A 20903-nucleotide genomic window follows, 5' to 3' on the forward strand; every position below is an offset into this window, starting at 1 on the left:
GTCCCTGCACCAGCAGGCACCAGTAGCGCCTGGAACTTGGTGGCTCAGTCAACTCTCTGAGTCTGTTTTCACAAGCCTTCCAGGTTATGTTAGTGCACCCTAAAGTTTGAGACACCCTACTTTAATCTGTTAGCTCCATCCACCCAGCTAACAAGGGGATTGGGGCACTAATCAGAACCATCTAATCTCACAGCTCTTTTTCAGCCTGGCTCTTCCAGTGACCTACAGCAGAGGCTCACTTAAGTTCCCTCTGGAGAAACAGAGTTCGTTGTAAATTTGTGAACAGGAACTGGAGTGGAAAATGATCATGAACTGAGGCAGTTCTGGGGACCGTCCCTCGCTCTGCCTACTTTTCCCTCTTTCTTTCCCATCTGCCCTATTCTCTCTCCACAGATCTGATCCTTTACTCCCTATTCTTTTCTTTTCTGCTCCATCACAGCTGGCATTTGCCTTTGGCCTACCACGACCCAACTCTAAAATCTAAACCATAGCAACCTTTTTGCCCTAATTTCCCTTCCTAACTGGAAAATTCTCTCCATATACCTTTTCCCGTTTGTCAGTTCAAATTCCTGGAAAAGACTCCAATTGGCCCATTTCCTCTTTTGAGCCAGGGTACCCTGAATCACGCCCTCCTCCAAATGATCAGTCACCTTTGGTCTGATGCTTTTTCCTGTCTAATGAACTACCGACATAGGATGAATTGCAGCTTGGGAGACGGGTGACTTCTGTGCAGTGATAGAGGCTTCAGGAGGAAATTGCGGGGGCGGGGGAAACACATAGGAGACTACCCCCCCCCCCACTACCCGCGTAAATGAGACATGCGGGAACTTGGCAGTGAGGTTCAACAGTTTGGTTGCTGAGGGCTGAGCTGGAGATAAAGTTTCTGTTACATTATCATGACCCTAACCGTCAGTACACTGCCAGCCTGGGGTGGCCTGGAAGATATGGGCTGCAGGTTACCGACTCCTGACAAGTCAGAGAAGATCCAAGCTGGAAGGAACTTCGGAGATCACCCTGCTCAGCAGTTGCCCAAGAGCATCTCTGGGGAGCTCCTGAAAACTAAAGCTGCCGGGGCCCCACCTCTGGGATTCTGATTTAAACCGCTGCAGATGCTTTTAGTCACAGCTGCCACTAAGAACTACTGCTCTAACTTGACCTCTTAATTTTACAGCTGGAGAAACTTCAGCTCAGCTCCATAATGCGACCATGGCTCACTTGAAGATCCCACTTGTAACTAGGTTATAGAGTTTGAGTTACTAGATCCTACATGGTTAGAGCTGGAAGAGATCACAGAAGCCATACAACCAACCCAACGCCACCACCTTTGCTTTAGCCTAAGGAGCTACGTGACTTGCTTAAGGAGTCATGGCCAGAAAGAGGGTAGCAAGGGCTAGAACCCAGGGGTCCTGACTCCTAACCCCGTGCTCTGCTCAGAACACCAAGGCTGGGGACCTAAAAGGGCCAGATGTGGAAGTGAAGACAGGCAGTGAAGCAGACCCAGCTGCAGCCCTGTGCTTGCTCTGCTCCAGCTGGAAGAGCCTGGCAGAGGAACCTGGGCATAACTGGACGTGCAGCGGACTCTGGCAAAGGAATCAGCACTTGGGTGCCCTGAGGACGGGGAGGAGACAGCTGGTCTGCTGGGGCTAATCCTTGCTTTCTGCCTGCCTCCCAGTTATGCTGGGAGAGAGAGAGAGAGAGAGAGAGAGAGAGAGAGTGTGTGTGTGTGTGTGTGTGTGTTCCTGATGAACTGACAGATGGGCTGGAGTCCAGATTGCAATGAGATCAAAGACGGTGTCCTGGGTGTCAGCGTTCTTCTGACTTTTGCTGAGATAAAGTTGTCTTTGTTTTCCAGAGTGGCTTTGGTCAAGGTGTTGGCAACATCAGTCTTGTATGTGGCTAGAAAATGGCTTCAGTAGGCATTTAAGAGGCAGAGAGAGGTGTGTGTGTGTGTGGAGATAGTAGAGGTGGTTGAAGATAAAAAGGTCCCAGTGTAAAAAATGAGGCAAGGGCTCGCCAGACATTGACAGTGGCAGGCAGAAAACCCCAAGGGGGTGAGTGTGAGCTTTAATCACATCCTTTTATGGGGGTTGGGGAGGGAGAGGAAGAGATGAAAAAGTAAACCCCCTTCAAGCTTTTGAGGACCTTTACAACTGATAAAGCACATTCACACACGTTTAGCTCATCGGACCTGCGCAACATCCCCACGAGGTGCACAGTGCCTGTGATCCAGGCTCAAGGGCCGGGAGCAGCCAGGCTTCAAGGCCACACGGTTGTTACCGGGGGAGCTGACCCCCTCTTTCCAGACTCCAGCTCCGGTGCTCTGACCACCATGGTATCCTGCCCTCCGGGTGTGTGTGTGTGTCCCTCACGTGTGTCCCTCAAGAATGCAAGTGTCTGTCTGTGAGGCGTCATGTTTACCAGGGCCACAAGAAGCTGGACGATAAACACAGGAAAAATACAGGGAACTGGCTCTGGGTCCGCTGCGATGTCTTAGACAACTTAGTTTTCATCTGGGCAAAGTAACAAGCACCTTGCAGGGGTGCGGTAGGGCTCAGAGATCAAGTACACAAAGAACCTAACCTGGGCTCTCGAGGAGCCTGGTAACATTCAGTAAACAGTAGCTGTTAATATCCTGTGGACCTGTTACTGGCCTGTGTACAGAAGCCCATCTACCCGCAGATAAGAGAGACAAGAGCCTGGCGCAGGGCCAGGGGCTGCTGGCTTTGTCCAAATGCGAATTTGTCCTCAGGTATCTGCCACAGAGCCTCGACTGGGGAAACCAAGTCCCACTTCCTACCCTCACCTTTCTAACTCATCATGGCCCCGTAATTCTGCACAAGTACTTGCTGGTGGATGTGCCAGTTAAGCACAAGGACAGATCACGCAGGTCTGAAGCAAACAACAGAGTGGCTGGCATTTCGAGGCCTGCAGTGGAGACTCTTGGGTGGGGTGACCGTGTCAGACGACAGATCCTAGCGGAGACGGGTCGGGTGGATCACAGCTGCCGAGCACGGACAAGCGCCCTTTACGTGTGGCAGTTCAAAAAGAAATCATCTTTTTGAACTGGGATTCAAGGTCACGTCTGCCTGGCTTCAAAGGCCGTGCTCCTTCCACTACCTGCAACCCAGCCCTCATCACCCACACAGCTGGGACCCCACATGGGGGCTGGGAAGGGTTAGGCGTACAGGTATGTGTGTGCAGAGCGCTTGGAGCTCGAGAGGACGCGCAGGGTGAGGACCGGTCTGGTCCACGGGAGGTGGCCTCCTGCAAGGAGAACACTCGCTCACACTGGACAGCAAACCACACCATACTGGCTTCCTCTCCACACCTGCTCCGTGGTTGAACTGTATTCCTCTCGCCTGGCCTGTCGCCTGGCTTCCACCTCTTCTGAGTCATACACTAATGACCTTGGGTGCATTCCTTCAAGCTAGGCTAGCCAGGACCCATGGCCCATGGAGGCACACGCAGGGGGTGTGTCAGGGGAGACGCAGGAAGGGGCAGAGGAGGGCTCCACAGAGCCCAGAACCTTCTGCTGTGTCTCATCTGCCCAGGGGTATTCAGGTGTCCTTGACATACTCTGGCATCTCCCTCAGGGTTGTGAGGCGATGCAGAGCCCCAGGGGTGTCGAAGGGTCAATTTTAGCCTCCGCTAGATCTAATTAGCTTAGGTTGGGGGCCAGGCCCTTTCACAGAGGACTCCATTGTTCCCAAGAACCTGGCAGGAATGTTTATCATTTCAGAAACTGAGAAGGACCTGGCTCTCTCCCTCTTGGCCCTGGGGCTGCCCTCCCTTCGGATCTTAATGCACAAAGCCATTCCCAGCCAGGCCTGAGATGAAGCTCAGGGCTGTGGTGGAGCCCAAACTCTCCCTTCCCTAAGCAGCAAGGCAGGTATGCCGTCAACACCAGGAAAGCAGCCAAGTGCACACCTGGAGCAACAGCTCAGAATGTCACGTGTCAGATAACTTAACTGGGTAATCATCTGAAGAAGTGAAGTCTGTACCAGGAGCGTGAGGGACGAATCCAAGAGGACGGTTCAGTCTGCTGGTGCCTGCCTCAGCCCCACCCAGTGGTCCTGATCGTGGGGTTCGTTCCCTCCCAGGAGAGGCTCTGGAAAAAGTATATAGCAACCCTCACCTCAGACCCCCGGGCAAATTCCAGGAGCTGCAAGGGCGCCCCATCCCGAGTACCCACCAAATGTGCACAGCCCCAAACTCTAGCAAGCAGCATGGTGTGGAGGTTATCTGTCCACACTCTGGTTCAGACTGCGTGGGTTTAGGTCCTGGCTTTGCTGGTTATGAGCTGTGTGACTCTGGGCAAGTTTTCTTTGTGCCTCAGTTTTCCCATCTACAAATACGATGATAATAGTACCTATCTCTTAGGGGGTCTGTGGTAATTAAATGGGTAATCTGTATAAAGATTTTAGGATAGCACCTGGCCTTTAGCGAGCAGTTATTATGATGATGCTTTTCTCCTGATGCTAGTACAACTGCAGGTCTCCTGCCGGGACAATCACACATCTGTTTTCCATGCTACGTGTCCAGCTTCTGCAGCACCCTCTCTACATCCACTCAGGGTCGACCTGGCTCTCTGGGATCAGGTGGTTGGCAGTGCCCTGTTTCCACCCACATGGACCTCCAATATGCTGTCAAGACCCTCTCCATTGCTGACCCACTGGAGAACCACCAGTGAGTCTAGGATGGGAGTGTGAAACAGCTCCCCATTAATCCAACCGCCTTGGGCGGTGGGGAGGAGACTAAGTATTGGTCAGAACCACTGTTCAGTTCTCCTACCCAGCCCCTCTAGTCTGCTGTTCCACCCTCCATGAGGTCCCAGAGGCCTTGCATTCTAGCAAGGGGGAGGTGGGTGTGCTTGGGTCACTGTAGACAAAGATGGTTTTTTTTGAATTTTATTTACTTCTTTATACAGCAGGTTCTTATTAGTTATCTATTTTATGCATATTAGTGTATATATGTCAATCCCAATCTCCCAATTCATCCCCCTGCCCCCGCCACTGTCCCCCCTTGGTGTCCATATGTTTGTTCTCTACACCTGTGCCTCTCTTTCTGCCCTGAAAACCAGTTCATCTGTACCATATTTCTGGGTTCCACATGCATTAATATACGATATTTATTTTGCTTTTTCTGAATTACTTCACTCTTCATGACAGTCTCTAGCTCCATCCACGTCTCTACAAATGACCCAATTTCGTTCCTTTTTATGGCTGAGTAATATTCCATTGTATATATGTACCACATCTTCTTTATCCATTCATCTGCCGATGGGCATTTAGGTTGCTTCCATGACCTGGCTATTGTAAATAGTGCTGCAGTGAACATTGGGGTGCATGTGTCTTTTTGAATTATGGTTTTCTCTGGGTATATACCCAGTAGTGGGATTGCTGGGTCATATGGTAATTCTATTTTTAGTTTTTTAAGGAATCTCCATACTGTTCTCCATAGTGGTTGTATCAATTTACATTCCCACCAACAGTGCAAGAGGGTTCCCTTTTCTCCACACCCTCTCCAGCATTTGTTGTTTGTAGATTTTCTGATGATGCCCATTCTAACTGGTGTGAGGTGATACCTCGTTGTGGTTTTGATTTGCATTTCTCTAATAATTAGTGATGTTGAGCAGCTTTTCACATGCTTCTTGGCCATCTTTATGTCTTTTTTGGAGAAATGTCTGTCTATTTAGGTCTTCAGCCCATTTTTTGATCGGGTTGTTTTTTTAATATTGAGCTGTATGAGCTGTTTATATATTTTGGAGATTAATCCTTTGTCCGTTGACTCGTTTGCAAATATTTTCTCCCATTCTGAGGGTTCTCTTTTTGTCTTGTTTGTAGTTTCCTTTGCTGTGCAAAAGCTTTTAAGTTTCATTAGGTCCCACTTGTTGATGTTTGTTTTTATTTCCATTACTCTAGGAGGTGGATCAGAAAAGATCTTGCTGTGATTATGTCAAAGAGTGTTCTTCTTATGTTTCCCTCTAAGAGTTTTATAGTGTCTGGTCTTACATTTAGGTCTCTAATCCATTTTGAGTTTATCTTTCTGTATGGTGTTAGGGAGTGTTCTAATTTCATTCTTTTACATGTAGCTGTCCAGTTTTCCTAGCACCACTTTTGAAGAGACTGTCTTTTCTCCATTGTATATCCTTGCCTCCTTTGTCATAGATTAGTTGACCATAGGTGCGTGGGTTTATCTCTGGGCTTTCCATCCTATTCCATTGATCTATATTTCTGTTTTTGTGCCAGTACCATATTGTCTTGATTACTGTAGCTTTGTAGTATAGTCTGAAGTCAGGGAGTCTGATTCCTCCAGCTCCATTTTTTCCCTCAAGACTCCTTTGGCTATTCGGGGTCTTCTGTGTCTCCATACAAATTTTAAGACTTTTTGTTCTAGTTCTGTAAAAAATGCCACTGGCAATTTGATAGGGATTGCATTGAATCTACAGATTGCTTTGGGTAGTATAGTCATTTTCACAATATTGATTCTTCCAATCCAAGAACATAGTGTGTCTCTCCATCTGTGTCATCTTTGATTTATTTCATCAGTGTCTTACAGTTTTCTGAGTACAGGTCTTTTACCTCCTTAGGTTTATTCCTAGGTATTTTATTCTTGTTGTTGCAATGGTGAATGGGACTGTTTCCTTAATTTCTCTTTCTGATCTTTCATTGTTAGTGTATAGGAATGCAAGAGATTTCAGTGCATTAATTTTGTATCCTGCAACTTTACCAGATTCAGTGATTAGCTCTAGTTGTTCTCTGGTGGCATCTTAGGATTCTCTATGTACAGTCATCATGTCATCTGCAAACAGTGACAGTTTTACTTCTTCTTTTCCACTTTGTATTCCTTTTATTTCTTTTTCTTCTCTGATTGCCATGGCTAGGACTTCCAAAACTATGTTGAATAACAGTGGTGAGAGTGGACATCCTTGTCTTGTTCCTGATCTTAGAAATGCTTTCAGTTTTTCACCATTGAGAATGATGTTTGCTGTGGGTTTGTTGTATATGGCCTTTATTATGTTGAAGTAGGTTCCCTCTATGCCCACTTTCTGGAGAGTTTTTATCATAAATGGGTGTTGAATTTTGTCAAAAGCTTTTCCTGCATCTATTGAGATGATCTTATGGTTTTTCTTCTTCAATTTGTTAATATGGTGTATCACATTGATTGATTTGCATATATTGAAGAATGCTTGCCTCCCTGGGATAAATCCCACTTGATCATGGTGTATAATCCTTTTAATGTGCTGTTGGATTCTGTTTGCTAGTATTTTGTTGAGGATTTTTGCATCTATATCCATCAGTGATACTCATCTGTAATTTTCTTTTTTTGTAGTATCTTTGTCTGGTTTTGCTATCAGGGTGATGGTGGCCTCATAGAATGAGTTTGGGAGTGTTCCTTCCTCTGCAATTTTTTGGAAGAGTTTGAGAAGGATGGGTGTTAGCTCTTCTCTAAATGTTTGATAGAATTTACCTGTGAAGCCATCTGGTCCTGGACTTTTGTTTGTTGGAAGATTTTTAATCACAGTTTCAATTTCAGTGCTTGTGACTGGTCTAGTCATATTTTCTATTTCTTCCTGGTTCAGTCCTGGATGGTTATACCTTTCTAATTTGTCCATTTCTTCCAGGTTGTCCATTTTATTGGCATAGAGTTATTTATAGTAGTCTCTTATGATGCTTTGTATTTCTGTGGTGTCCGTTGTAACTTCTCTTTTTTTCATTTCTAATTCTATTGATTGAGTCCTCTTCCTCTTATTCTTGATGAGTCTGGCTAAAGATTTATCAATTTTGTTTATCTTCTCAAAGAACCAGATTTTAGTTTTATTGATCTTTGCTATTGTTTTCTTTGTTTCTATTTCATTTATTTCTGCTCTGATCTTTATGATTTCTTTCCTTCTGCTAACTTTGGGTTTGTTTGTTCTTCTTTCTCTCGTTCCTTTAGGTGTAAGGTTTGATTGTTTATTTGAGATTTTTTCTTGTTTCTTGAGGTAGGCTTGTATTGCTATAAACTTCCCTCTTAGAACTGCTTTTGCTGCATCCCATAGGTTTTGGATCATCGTGTTTTCATTGTAATTTATCTCAAGGTAGTTTTTGATTTCCTCTTTGATTTCTTCAGTGACCTCTTGGTTATTTAGTAACGTATTGTTAAGCCTCCATGTGTTTGTGTTTTTTACGTTTTTTTCTCTGTAATTGGTTTCTAATCTCATAGCATTGTGGTCGGAAAAGATGCTTGATACGATTTCAATTTTCTTACATTTACCAAGGCTTGATTTGTGACTCAAGATGTGATCAGTCCTGGAGAATGTTCTGTGTGCACTTGACAAGAAAGTGTAGTCTGCTGTTTTTGGATGGAATGTCCTATAAATATCAATTAAATCTCTCTGCTCTATTGTGTCATTTAAATCTTATGTTTCCTTATTAATTTTCTGTCTGGATGATCTGTCCATTGGTGTAAGTGAGGTGTTAAAGTCCCCCACTATTATTGTGTTACTGTCAATTTCCTCTTTTATAGCTGTTAGCATTTGCCTTATGTATTGAGGTGCTCCTATGTTGGGTGCATATATATTTATAATTGTTATGTCTTCTTCTTGGATTGATCCCTTGATCATTACATAGTGTCCTTCCTTGTCTCTTGTAACATTTTTAATTTTAAAGTGTATTTTATCTGATATGAGTATTGCTACTCCAGCTTTCTTTTGATTTCCATTTGCATGGAATATCTTTTTCCATCCCCTCACTTTCAGTCTGTATGTGTCCCTAGGTCTGAAGTGGGTGTCTTGTAGACAGCATATATATGGGTCTTGTTTTTGTATCCATTCAGAGAGCCTGTGTCTTTTGGTTGGAGCATTTAATCCATTGAGGTTTAAGGTAGTTATCAATATGTATGTTCCAATTATCATTTTCTTTTCTGGGTTTGTTTTTGTAGGTCCTTTTCTTCTCTTGTGTTTCCCACTTAGAGAAGTTCCTTTAGCATTTGTTGTAGAGCTGGTTTGGTGGTGCTGAATTCTCTTAGTTTTTGCTTGTCTGTAAAGCTTTTGATTTCTCGTTGAATCTGAATGAGAATCCTGCTGGGTAGAGTAATCTTGGTTGTAGGCTCTTCCCTTTCATCACTTTAAATATATTGTGCCACTCCCTTCTGGCTTGTAAAGTTTCTGCTGAGAAATCAGCTGTTAACCTTATGGGAGTTCCCTTGTATGTTATTTGTCGTTTTTCCTTTGTTGATTTCAATAATTTTTCTTTGTCTTTAATTTTTGTCAATTTGATTACTATGTGTCTTGGCGTGTTTCTCCTTGGGTTTATCCTGCCTGGGACCCTCTGTGCTTCCTGGACTTGGGTGGCCATTTCCTCTCCCATGTTAGGGAATTTTTCGACTATAATCTCTTCAAATATTTTCTCGGGTCCTTCCTCTCTCTCTTCTCCTTCTGGGACCCCTATAATGCGAATGTTATTGCGTTTAAGGTTATCTCAGAGGTCTCTTAGGCTGTCTTCATTTCTTTTCATTCTTTTTGCTTTATTCTGTTCCACAGCAGTGAATACCACCATTCTGTCTTCCGGGTCACTTATCCGTTCTTCTGCCTCAGTTATTCTGCTATTGATTCCTTCTAGTGTATTTTTCATTTCAGTTATTGTACTGTTTATCTCTTTGTTTGTTCTTTAATTCTTCTAGGTCTTTGTTAAACATTTCTTGTATCTTCTCGACCTTTGCCTCCATTCTTTTCCGAGGCCCTGGATCATCTTCACTATCATTATTCTGAATTCTTTTTCTGGAAGGTTGCCTATCTCCATTTCATTTAGTTGTTTTTCTGCAGTTTTATCTTGTTCCTTCATCTGGTACAAAGTCCTCTGCCTTTTCATTTTGTCTGTCTTTCTGTGAATGTGGTTTTTGTTCCATAGGCTGCAGGATTGTAATTCTTGCTTCTGCTGTCTGCCCTCTGGTGGATGAGGCTATCTAAGAGAGACAAAGACTTTTTGTCTCAATTCTTTACACTCATCTTTCATGGCCCAGATCAAACGTCATCTTCTTGGTGTGGCTTTCCCCTGATTCCCACTGTCAGAATTGTCACTTTATAAATTGCTTGCCAAATGTGATCTCAGACCAGTTCCTTTCCTTTGGCCACCCCAGTTTCCTCATTTGTGAAATGAATGACACTGTTTACAAACTAACCTTCCAGGACTTTGGGAAGGTCCATTACAAGCCAATGGATGTAAAGGCTTAGGTCCCCTCCCATTGCCCTCCTTGCCAGGCAGAGGAGGTGGGGAGATACCCAAGGTAGCTGACTGCCAGGCTGTCTACAAAGCCAATAAAACCAAGCCCTTTCCTGGAATGGCCGCTCCCTCCTCCACCCATGGAATTCCTATTCAGCCTTCGAGGTGAAGCATTCCTGCTGCCCTCAGGGAAAAGAAATATTCCTCTCCCTTGTGCTCCTGTAATCCTTTGTCCCTATTAAATCTCTTATCTCCTTTTAACTTTTATTGTATTCAATTTACATTATTCTTGCTTGAGGTCAAGAACTGTATTTTGTTCTTTCGGGGTAACTTCACAGTGTGTAACATGATGCTCAGGACCTAGTAACTGCTCCAGAATTGCTCATTAACTCAAATTCAGTCTTGCGTGTTTCCTGGATTCTGGACTGGACCCTGGAGGCAAACTCTACCATCACCAGCCTGATACTAGCTTATCTGAAGCCAACAGCTGAATTCACAATCTAGTCCATAGCGCCTGTGGAGGAGGGCTCCCACACAGCCTGGGAGTGGGAGAGGGGAGTGGGATGGCCGTGTATTTCCATGCAATCTCAGCTGCAAGCCAGTGGCAGCAGTGAGCCATGCCTTAAGGATTAAAGGACCTCTTCAGGAAACAGTGAGTCTGGAAGAGCCAAATCGCATCCGTAGTTACACATGTTTGTTCATTACATGTTCAACGACTCAATTTTCTTTGCAAAAATTTTAAAATGCAGACATATAGTAGAACTCTGCATTTATCAGTCCTTCCTTCCTCCCAGCAGTTACTGAAGGAAACAGACCCTAACATTTATGCCAGGTACCTGACCACACTATCACATTGTACCCTCACAATGATTATTTGAGGTAGGTAGCGCTATTACCGCCGTTTGATAAATGTGGACATTAAGGCGGAGAGAGGTTAAGAAACTTGCCCAGGGTCAAGGAGACTAAACCATGGGGCTGACTGCGAACACCTAGCTCTTTCTTCTCACTCAGTACACAATGCTACCTTCCCATCTGAGGGTCGATTACTCAAGAAATGGATCTGATGCATTTCCTGCCCCCTCCAGAAATTTGTGTTCCAGCAGAGGAGGCTGATACACAAATAATTAAAAACATAAAGCACCAACAATAAAACTATGGAATAGAAATATGTGTAATGGATTCTGTGGGAGGCTGAAAGCAGAGTGATCAGTTCAGGCCGGCGTGGACCAGGGAGGGCTCCACAGAGACTCTTGGAAGGGGAGTGTGTGCAGGATAACTTGCATTTTGACAGGTAGAGAATGAGGAAAGGAGAGAATGCAGGAGTCTGAGGCAGAGGAGACTACATGTGCAAAGGCATGCAGAGAATGCCAGGCATACTTGGGCAAGGAGACTAGATCAGGGGAGCCAGAACATGGGACTTTTGAGGACGATCTGGGCTGTGCCAGGCTTAGTTTTGTCAAAGTGTTCGACTTGTTTCTTTAAGCCCCAGGTGGCTGCTGACAGCCTCAGAGGAGGGAAATGACATGAGCTGAGCTGCATTGTGCAAGAGGAAGGACCTGCAAGGACCATCTCTGAGTAGGAACTGGAAGGTAAATAGGGTCCTGCATCCTTCAGATATGTACCATCAGTTTCCAAGGTCTCTGCCAGTGTTGGTTTTAGGGATGAGAATAAGAGAATAGGAGTCTCTTTCCTGTTGAAAGAGGTAGGTCAAAGACCAGAACTGCTACGGGGCCTTGGTGCACTGCCTCGCTCCCCACACACCACCCCTACCCCATGCCTCAGAATGGCAGAAGTGTGGCTGCTCTGAGTAATGAGGACGAGTCTGCTGCAACAGCCGGACACCCTCCCCCAGACGAGGTGTGACACGCTGCCCTCTGCCAAGGGTAACACCGGGGACTCCCTGGGCTCAGCCTGCAGTGCTCATCCCAAATGCTGCCTTCAGAACCGGAAGACTGTCTTTCCAAATTAACAAAAGATGTTCTGGATCCGTGATTACATGTTCCCCACGTAGCGCATGATTTATAAACACAGATTTATAAATTCTATGTAAACGTAAATTACACATCTGTGCACAGTATGTTGTAAATTTAAGTATTTTAACACAGACCGAAACAACGTTCCATGACATTTAATAAACCCAGGAGCTCTTTAATCATCAGTGCTAGAACTATGTGTTGACAATTACCTTGCGCTGAAGATTTGAAAATCCTCCCATTTTTTCCTTTTTAATTTTTAAAAAATGTATATGCTGAACTCACCGTGAAAAAAACCAGGTGGTCTCGTTAGAAAACTGCCCCCAAACTCTTTGGCTCTGAAAGAAAATGCAGGGCCAAATTTCTGCCTCATAAAATGACGATTTGAGTGGAATCTGAGTCAAACCCAAATGAAGGAATACTGGTTCTCTGAATCAGCAAAAGAATTCAGTCTCTGGCATCCAACACTCCATTATTCATGGGCCTGAATTGGCAGGAGAGCTGTTGGCACATTGGAGATGACCAGGAAAGCAGGGTTTGGAGGGACAGAGGGAGGGAGGAAGTTGGAGGTAGATAAGGAGAGAAAAACAATCTGAAATACCTCTCAGGCCAACTCTGAACAACATGTCGGGCATTTATTATTCCGAGGTGAAGAAGTTCCACTATCCCCTTGCTAGATACTCTCTCAGCTCATTTCTCTGCACATGGGGTCATTTCACTGAGCAACTGCTTAAAAACAAATGCCTCATTGGGCCGCTGCCCCAATCAGAAAGCGCTTCCGGAGTCCCAACAAGCAGGGCCAGCAGGAAGACTGATTCCCCTCCATGAGACAGCCCCTCCCTGAGCCCTTGTCCCAGGACCGCTCACCGGGGCCTGCGGAAGGTCAGGCCGTAGTGCTGACAGGCCAGCCCCACGGTGGGCGTGTACACGATGGGCATGAATTTCTCCACGTCCGACGTCAGCACTCGGTAGAAGAGCTTCTCGTTCCGGTCTTGGAGCGTCATGAGGATGATGTACCTCGGGAGGCGAGACAAGAACCAAGCTGATCACGTGAGTACCATCTGCGGCAGCACGGAAGGCCCCTGATGCAAAGACCCAGGGCTCCCACTCAGCTACTTTCAATGGCACCTTCGTGGGCAAGTCACCATCTCCTCTAAGCACGTGTCTCATCATCTATGAAATGTGGAGAATAGTACCTGCCTTATGGCGCTTATTACTACACGTGCTGTAGGTGCTATTCTAATTATTTTTCATTAACTCATTTAACATGGGGAACATGCCGCCCAATGACTTGGAAGGTGGGTACTATAATTCTGCCTATTTTAGAGACAAGGAGATCAAGGCACAGAGAAATGAAATAATTCACCCAAGGGATCTGAACCTAAGCAATCTGACTCCAGAATCTGCACTCTCAACCATGATGTAGGACGGTTAGTTATACTATTATTATGTGGACATTAATGAAGGACAACAGAATAACGGTATTCTGGGGATGCGGGAGGGTCAGGGAAAATACTGGGTGGACCAGTGATATATGAACTGGCCTTTTCTACCCCACAGGGCTGGTTACTGTCACAAGCAGTGTTCACCAGTGGTTGAGTACCAGGTGATCTCAGGAAGCATGTTCCCCCCCAAATCTCTCTCTTACTTAGTTCCTGAAGCCTGAAATCACTAAGCCAGGAAAAAAGCCTTTCATTCACACTCCTAAAAATGCAAAAAACATCTGGGAGGAAAAAAAACCAAGGGATTGAAATTCCCAGTGAGGTGTAAGTGACTGCTGATATCGCAACCTTTCAGGACAACAGTTTGGGAGAGATAATGAAGGCACGTGAGGTCCTGGCATGGAGTGGGGGTGACAGGGATGCTCTGACAGGGGAATGATCCCTGGGTGTGGTGTCAGGGTCCTGGGTGTGAATCGCGGCTCTGCTCTTCACTAGCTGTGTCACTGCGAGGAAGTCTTGTGACTTCTGGGGGCGTCAGCCTCTCCTTCTTCACCAAAGACACTGGTTCAGAACTAAAAAACATGTTTTAGGAGGCACTTTTCGGAAGGGAGGATTTATGCTTAGAATAGCCGGGATCTCAGCCCAGCACTAGTGTAAGGAATCCCTTACTCAGTAGCCATTTGTACACATCACTTCTCAATTCTGCATTCAGTGATGTCAAGCTGGTAAGTTGAATTTGGCCATGGTGGGAGTATTTACACCATGGAAACCGGTAAATGCTCTAAATCCCCACCCAACGGCCCCAAAGCCAGTTCTTAAACATTTACTAGCACTCCACTGTCCTTACCCGTCAGAAGCTGGGGAGTGTCCTTAGCATTTCCCCCTAAGCACCTGCTGAAATGAGGGACTCCAGGAATGAGTGGGTCAGAGTAGTCAACAGGGCAAGTGTCAGTAGCAAACCCTCTAGCACTCCCAGCATCAGGCCTCTGCCCCCTGAGCCTGACACATCTTCCCAGGCATATGAGTGAGGCCCATCTAGCTGGAAAGAACTGGAAAGGGAAGGATTTTGGATCTTGATTTTTAGGGCTTAATATCTTCAGGAAAGAGGATTTCACCTTGGACTTTAATTCTTCTTTGCAAATTTAACAAACGAGAGAAGTTTGGATTGTTCAAAGTTAGGGCACGTCTAATATTGTTAGCTGGAATCCATGTGTACTTTATGGTTTGCTCTTCAGGGTGACGAGGCTAGACCCAATCTGAGTGGAATAAACAAGAGGGAGAGAATGTTTGGCTTGGGCTGCAGTATGGCCTTGGAGTTAATGTGAGTAATGACCACAGAGGTTAGTGCTGCAGGGGAGGGGGAGGGGGCAGAGGCTTCCTTATCCACTACCGCTCAGAAGTGATGGATGGTACTGGGGGGACATGGAAAGATCCTGACAAGCTGCTGCACTCAGCCCCTAGGGGGACAGCCACACCCTCAAGGACCCAAAGTCTTGGCCATTAAGCTCTATGGATATGTAAGAGGAACACTTATCTTCTCCCTACATTTCTGCTGGAGCCCATGGCAAGACGACACATTTATTTAACAAGCCCTCACATAGTGCCGACTATGGGCCAGGCACTGTTCTAAGCACGTCACAAATACTAACGTATTTAATCCTCACCATAACCCTATGAGTTAGACACCACTGACATACTCAATGTACAGATGGGGAACGACCCAGAGAGGCTAAAGAGCTTTTGCTGTTAAGTGGTAAAATGAGGATTTGAACTCAGTCTAGGACTAGAGTCTAGTCCTGTAGCCACTAAGCTTCAACGCCTCTTAGCTACGGTGTAGCAGAGAGGTTGAAAGCACGGACTCTGGAGCTAATTACCTGTGTTCAAATCCTGTGACCTGTGAGGTCACTACCTGTTCATAGCCATGTGACCTGTGAGGTCACTACCTTCTTTAGTAAGACTGGTAAAGCTGACCCTGTGATTCCCCATTGGCCTTTCATGTCTACATCCCCACTGGGGAGGAACCAGAGGGGCAGCAGGGTTGTTAACTACTCCCCCTAAGCCTCCAACATACAACATCCCAGGTCCTTCCCAAGGTGCCCCTGTCCATTTCCCCTCTGCTCCACCACATTCCCCTTATTCCAGGAACCTGGGCCACGTACCACTTCCTTAACATACCTGCCCCTACATTTTTGCCCCACGTCTTCCCGCTGAGTAAAATGTCTTCCGTGAACGCCACTGCTGAATGCTGACGTCCTATTGGTGCTTCCTGGGCTGATTCTGATTCCATCACTTCCCGGGGGCCCAACCAGATTCCACTGGTTGGAATTCAGGCTCCCTTCCCAGTCCTCCCAGGACACATTGACTGTGCCTTGATCATAACAAGCCCTGGTCCTCAAGGAGACCATCACCCTATGAAAGGCAGGGCTGGATCTGGGATCTCTCAGGGCTCTCAGCCTTTCCTGGCTAGAGAGTATCCAGAAAACCCTCTGTGGACCACAGGAAACAGACAGCTAAGCCCGGGGCTCTGGGGAGAGAGAAGAGACTTTAGGTACTAACTTGTCCAGGTCACTCTGCTGCCGCTCGTAGTATCTCATAATCCGGAGGAGCTGGACGTCCTGGCTCAGGAAGCAGGGGGGTATTAGGCCATGGATCCCAAGCTGCAGCCTTTCCTCAAGGGTAAAGGCCATGCCCTGGGGAGAACAAGAAAGAAACACACACACATAAATGGATACGCAGGAAACCAAGGAACAGAAGAGTTCCATCCACAGACAGGCCAAAGTCACTGTGACTCAACAGCAAGGACCCTGGACTCAAATCCCACCTCTGCCATTTAAGCAGCTGGGCCATCTGTGCCAGTTATCTTGACTCTTCTGGGCTCCAGCCTCCTCTTAGAAAAACATGGAAAATATCTATATCATCAGGGGTTCTTTTGGTTTATTTTTGTTTATCTTTTTAAAAAATGTATTTTATTTTTAGAACAGTTTTAGATTTACAGAAGAATTGAGAAGATAGTACAGAGAGTTCCCACATATCTCCTCACCCAGTTTCCCCTATTATTAATATCGTCCATCGGTATGGAACATTCGTTAGAATTAATGAATCAACAGTGATACATTATTATTAAGTAAAGTCCACGGTTTATTCAGATTTCCTTAGTTTTCACCAAATGCCCTTCCTTTGTTATTCCAGGATCCCATCCAGGATTCCACATTACATGGAGTCATCATGTCTCCTTAGGCTCCTCTTGGCTCTCACGTTCCTTGGTTTTGATGACCTGGGAGCATTTTGAAGAGGACTGGTCAGGTATTTTGTACACTATGCCTCTACTGGAATTTGTCTGATGTTTCTCTCATGACTGCAGTGGGGTAATGGGTTTTGAGGAGGACGACCACAGAGGTGGAGTGCCATTTTCACCACATCAGATCAAGGCACATACTAGCAACATGACTGACCACTGTCGATGTTGACCATGATCACTTGGTTGAAGTACTGCTTGTCAGGTCTCTCCGCTGTAAAGTTACTTGGAATTCTGCATGGGATATTTGTCTCATTTGTTTGTTCAATCATTAATTTATATTAGAATGAACTCATGGGTATTTGTTTTATACTCTGGGTTATAATCCAATACTGTCTTATGTATTTTTTTTGCTCAAATCGTTCTAGCTTTGGCCATTGGAAACTCTTTCAGTTGGCTCTGTGTCCCTTTAAGTCCTATAATTTTGCTTGTCCCTTCCCTTCCCTTCCCTTCTCTTCCCTTTCCTTTCCTCCCTTTCTCTCTTTCATTAGTACTTCTTATTTTCTGCCACTACAAGATGCTCCAGGCTCATCTTGCACATTGCCTGCCCAAGTCCTAGAATCAGCCATTTTTTTCAAAGAGGCTGGATTCCTTTTTGGAGCATGGTATTAGAAACCACAATCTGGGTTCTACTTATTCCTTGTGCTCCTTGCTACTGGAGTTTCTTTGTTTTCAGTCCCTCTCAGCTGACAGAGTAAGGAAATGAATCTATACTAAGCTAAATACCAGTCCATACTAATGTCTCTAACTCTAACCCATTACCACATGGATCTTTCTAGCCTCATCACCTTGCTGGTCTGTCAGTTCTGATTCCAACAGTGAGAGACTTAGCTCCCATCACCTGCCATCTACATGCTTAATTACTCAGTACTGTAATATATATGTAGTGGTATGTTGTTATTGTTTTAATTTGCAACTGCCTGTTGACATATAGTAGTATCAACACTGTGAACCTGTACTACAGTGGGAAACAACTTTATGAGCTAGAGTGGAGTGCTTACGTGTCATTGTTTTTGCCTTTACTCTAATAAACTCCACTCATTTCCGAAGTCACTTAGATCAGCACTTTTCCTTGAACCCCCTTCACTGACAGTTAGATTCTCTTATCACAGTCTGCATTCCTTCCTGGGATCCTCCAGGATTTAAATATTTAAAAATAAATAAATATTTAAAAATAAATCCGAATACATTAAGGTCCATTGTTTGTACCGTAAAGTTCCATGAGTTTTGACAAAGGCGTAATATCATGTACCCATCATGATAGTATTGTACTATAGTACAATACTACACAGTTTCAGTGCTCTAAAATCCCATGTGTTTTACCCATTCATCCCTCCCTCCACTCCCTGAATTTTGGCAAGTACTGATTTTTTCTTTTTTTTTTTTTAATGTCTCTACAGTTTTGCCTTTTCCAGAACATCATACAATTGGAATCATACATTATGCAGCCTTTTCAGACTGGCTTCCTTTCACTTGGCAATAAGCACATAAGGGTCATCCATGTCTTTTTGCGGCTTGATCACTCATTTTTTTAAATCATTGAATGGCATCCCATTGGTTGTACCACAGCTTGTTTGTCCATCTACCTAAAGGACACCTTGGTTGCTTTCAGTTTTGGGTGAACATAAATAAAGTTACTACAAACATTCATGTGCAGGTTTTCGCATGAACATACATTTTCAGAACAGTTGAGTAAATACACAGAAGTGCGATTGCTGGATCATATGGTAAGATTCCATTGAGCTTTTTCAGAAGCTGCCAAAGTGGCTGCATCACTTTGCATTCCCACCAGCAGCGAATGAGTTTCTGTTGCTCCACATCCTCTCTAGCAACTGGTATTACCAGTTTAAAAAATTTCAGTCATTGTAACAGATCTGTAGTGGCATGCTATTATTGTTTTAATTTGTAACTCCCGATTGACATATTATGTTGAGCATTTTTTTATATGCTTATTTTTCACCTGTATATCTTCTTGGTAAGGTACTGTTCAGATCTTTCACCTATTTTTTAATTGTTTTTTTCTTACTGTTGAGTTTTAATAGTCCTTTGATCTACAGTTTTCATGCAATCCCTGTCAAAATTTGAATGGCCTCTTCTGCAGAAATAGAAAAGCCAATCCTCAAATTCATACCGAATAGCAAGGGGCTCTGAACAACCTAAACCATTTAAAAAAATAAAAGATTTCAAAACTTAACATTAAACTGTGGCCATCAAAATAGTGTGGTGCTTTAAAAAAAGGAAAAAAAAACAGTGTGGTACTGGCATAAGTACCTATAGATCAACAGAATAGAATCAGAAATAAGAGTCCAGAAATAAACCCATACATGTGGGGCAGGTTGATTCTTGACAAGGATGCCAATTCCATTCAGTGGGGAAAGGATAGTTTCTTCAAGAGATGCAGCTGGGCCAACTGGATTTCCACATGCAAAAGAATGAAGCTGGACTCCTAATTAACTCAAAACAGATCAATAGCCTAAATGTAAGAGTTAAAATCATAAAACTCTTAGAAGAAAACACAGGAGTAAGTCTTCATGACCCTGGGTTTGACTATGGATTCTAAGATATGACACCAACACCACCAGCAGCAAAGAAAAAATTAGATAAATCGACTTCATCTAAAAACTTCTGTGCATAAAGGGACACGATCAAGAAAGTGAAAAGACAATGTACAGGGGCTTCCCTCGGGGCTCAGTGGTTAAGAATCCTCCTGCCAATGCAGGGGACACGGGTTTGAGCCCTGGTCCGGGAAAATCCCACATGCCACGGAGCAACTAAGCCCGTGCACCACAACTACTGAGCCTGCGCTCTATAGCCCACGAGCCACAACTACTGAGCCCATGAGTCACAACTACTGAAGTCCGTGCACCTAGAGCCCATGCTCTGCAACAAGAGAAGACACCGCAATGAGATGGCTTCGTTCTCTGCAACGAAGAGTAGCCCCCGCTCGCCGCAACTAGAGATAGCCCATGTGCAGCAACGAAGACCCAACGCAGCCAAAAATAAAATTAATTAATTAATTAAATTTATATATAAAAAAAGACAACACACAAAATGAGAGAAAATATTTGGCAATCGTAGGTCTGATAACAGTTTAATATCCAGTCTCTAAGTAACTGCTACAACACAACAAAAACAACCCAAGTAAAAAATGGGCAAATAACTTGAACAGATATTTCTCCAAAGAAGATATACAAATGGCCAATAGCATACGAAAAAATATTCAGCATCATTAGTCATTAGGGAAAGTCAAATCAAAACTACAGTGAGATATCGTTTCATACCCACTAGGATGGCTGAACTATAAACCAAAAAACCAAAAAAAAAAAAAAAAGAAAAGAAAACAAAAAACCAAAACACCCCCAGTAAATAACAAGTGCTGGTGAAGATGTGGAGAAACTGAAACCTTTGTACATTGCTGGTAGGAATGTAAAGTGTGGCAGCCCCTATGGAAAAATGGTTTAGCACTTCCTCAAAAAGCTAAACACAGAATTACCATATGGCCCCAGTATATAATTCTACTCCTAGTATATGCCCAAAGGAACTGAAAGCAGGGACTTGAACAGTTACTTGTACCCCAATGTTCATTGCAGTATTATTCACTATAGCCAAAATGTGGAATCAACCCAGGTGACCACCATGTGAACAGATAAACAAAATGTATATATGTATAATAAAATTTATTCAAACATAAAAGAGAATGAATTCTGATACATGCTACTTCATGGATGAACATCGAAACATTATGATACAGAAGGACAGATACAAAAGGAAAAATATTGTATGATTCCACTTACATGAAATATCTAGAATAGGCAAATTCATGGAGGCAGAAAGTAGATTAGGATTACTAAAGGCTGGGCGGTGGGGAAGTGGTGGGGGAGTTATTACTTCATGGTTACAGAGTTTCTATTTAGGGCAATGAAAAAGTTTCAGAAATGGGCAGTAGTGATGGTTGCACAACATTATTAATGTACTTAATGACAATTAATTG

At 44.3% G+C, this 20903-nt stretch overlaps 1 protein-coding gene across 4 annotated transcripts in view; it reads right to left on the reverse strand.

Moving 5' to 3' along the window:
- The window catches only part of ME3 (malic enzyme 3), a 279475-nt gene that overhangs the window by 86331 nt on the left and 172241 nt on the right, over positions 1-20903 (reverse strand). For all 4 annotated transcript variants that reach the window (XM_060303875.1, XM_030835867.2, XM_060303874.2 and 1 more), the window contains 2 exons: positions 16174-16307; positions 13043-13192 (listed from right to left, as the gene is read on the reverse strand). In XM_060303875.1, coding sequence (XP_060159858.1) covers positions 13043-13192; positions 16174-16304 — 281 coding nt within the window. In that variant the 5' untranslated portion in view covers positions 16305-16307. The remainder of the gene's footprint in view (positions 1-13042; positions 13193-16173; positions 16308-20903) is intronic.

This window comes from Globicephala melas, chromosome 8 (genome assembly GCF_963455315.2).
Source record: "Globicephala melas chromosome 8, mGloMel1.2, whole genome shotgun sequence".
NCBI classification, from domain to species: Eukaryota; Metazoa; Chordata; class Mammalia; order Artiodactyla; family Delphinidae; genus Globicephala; species Globicephala melas.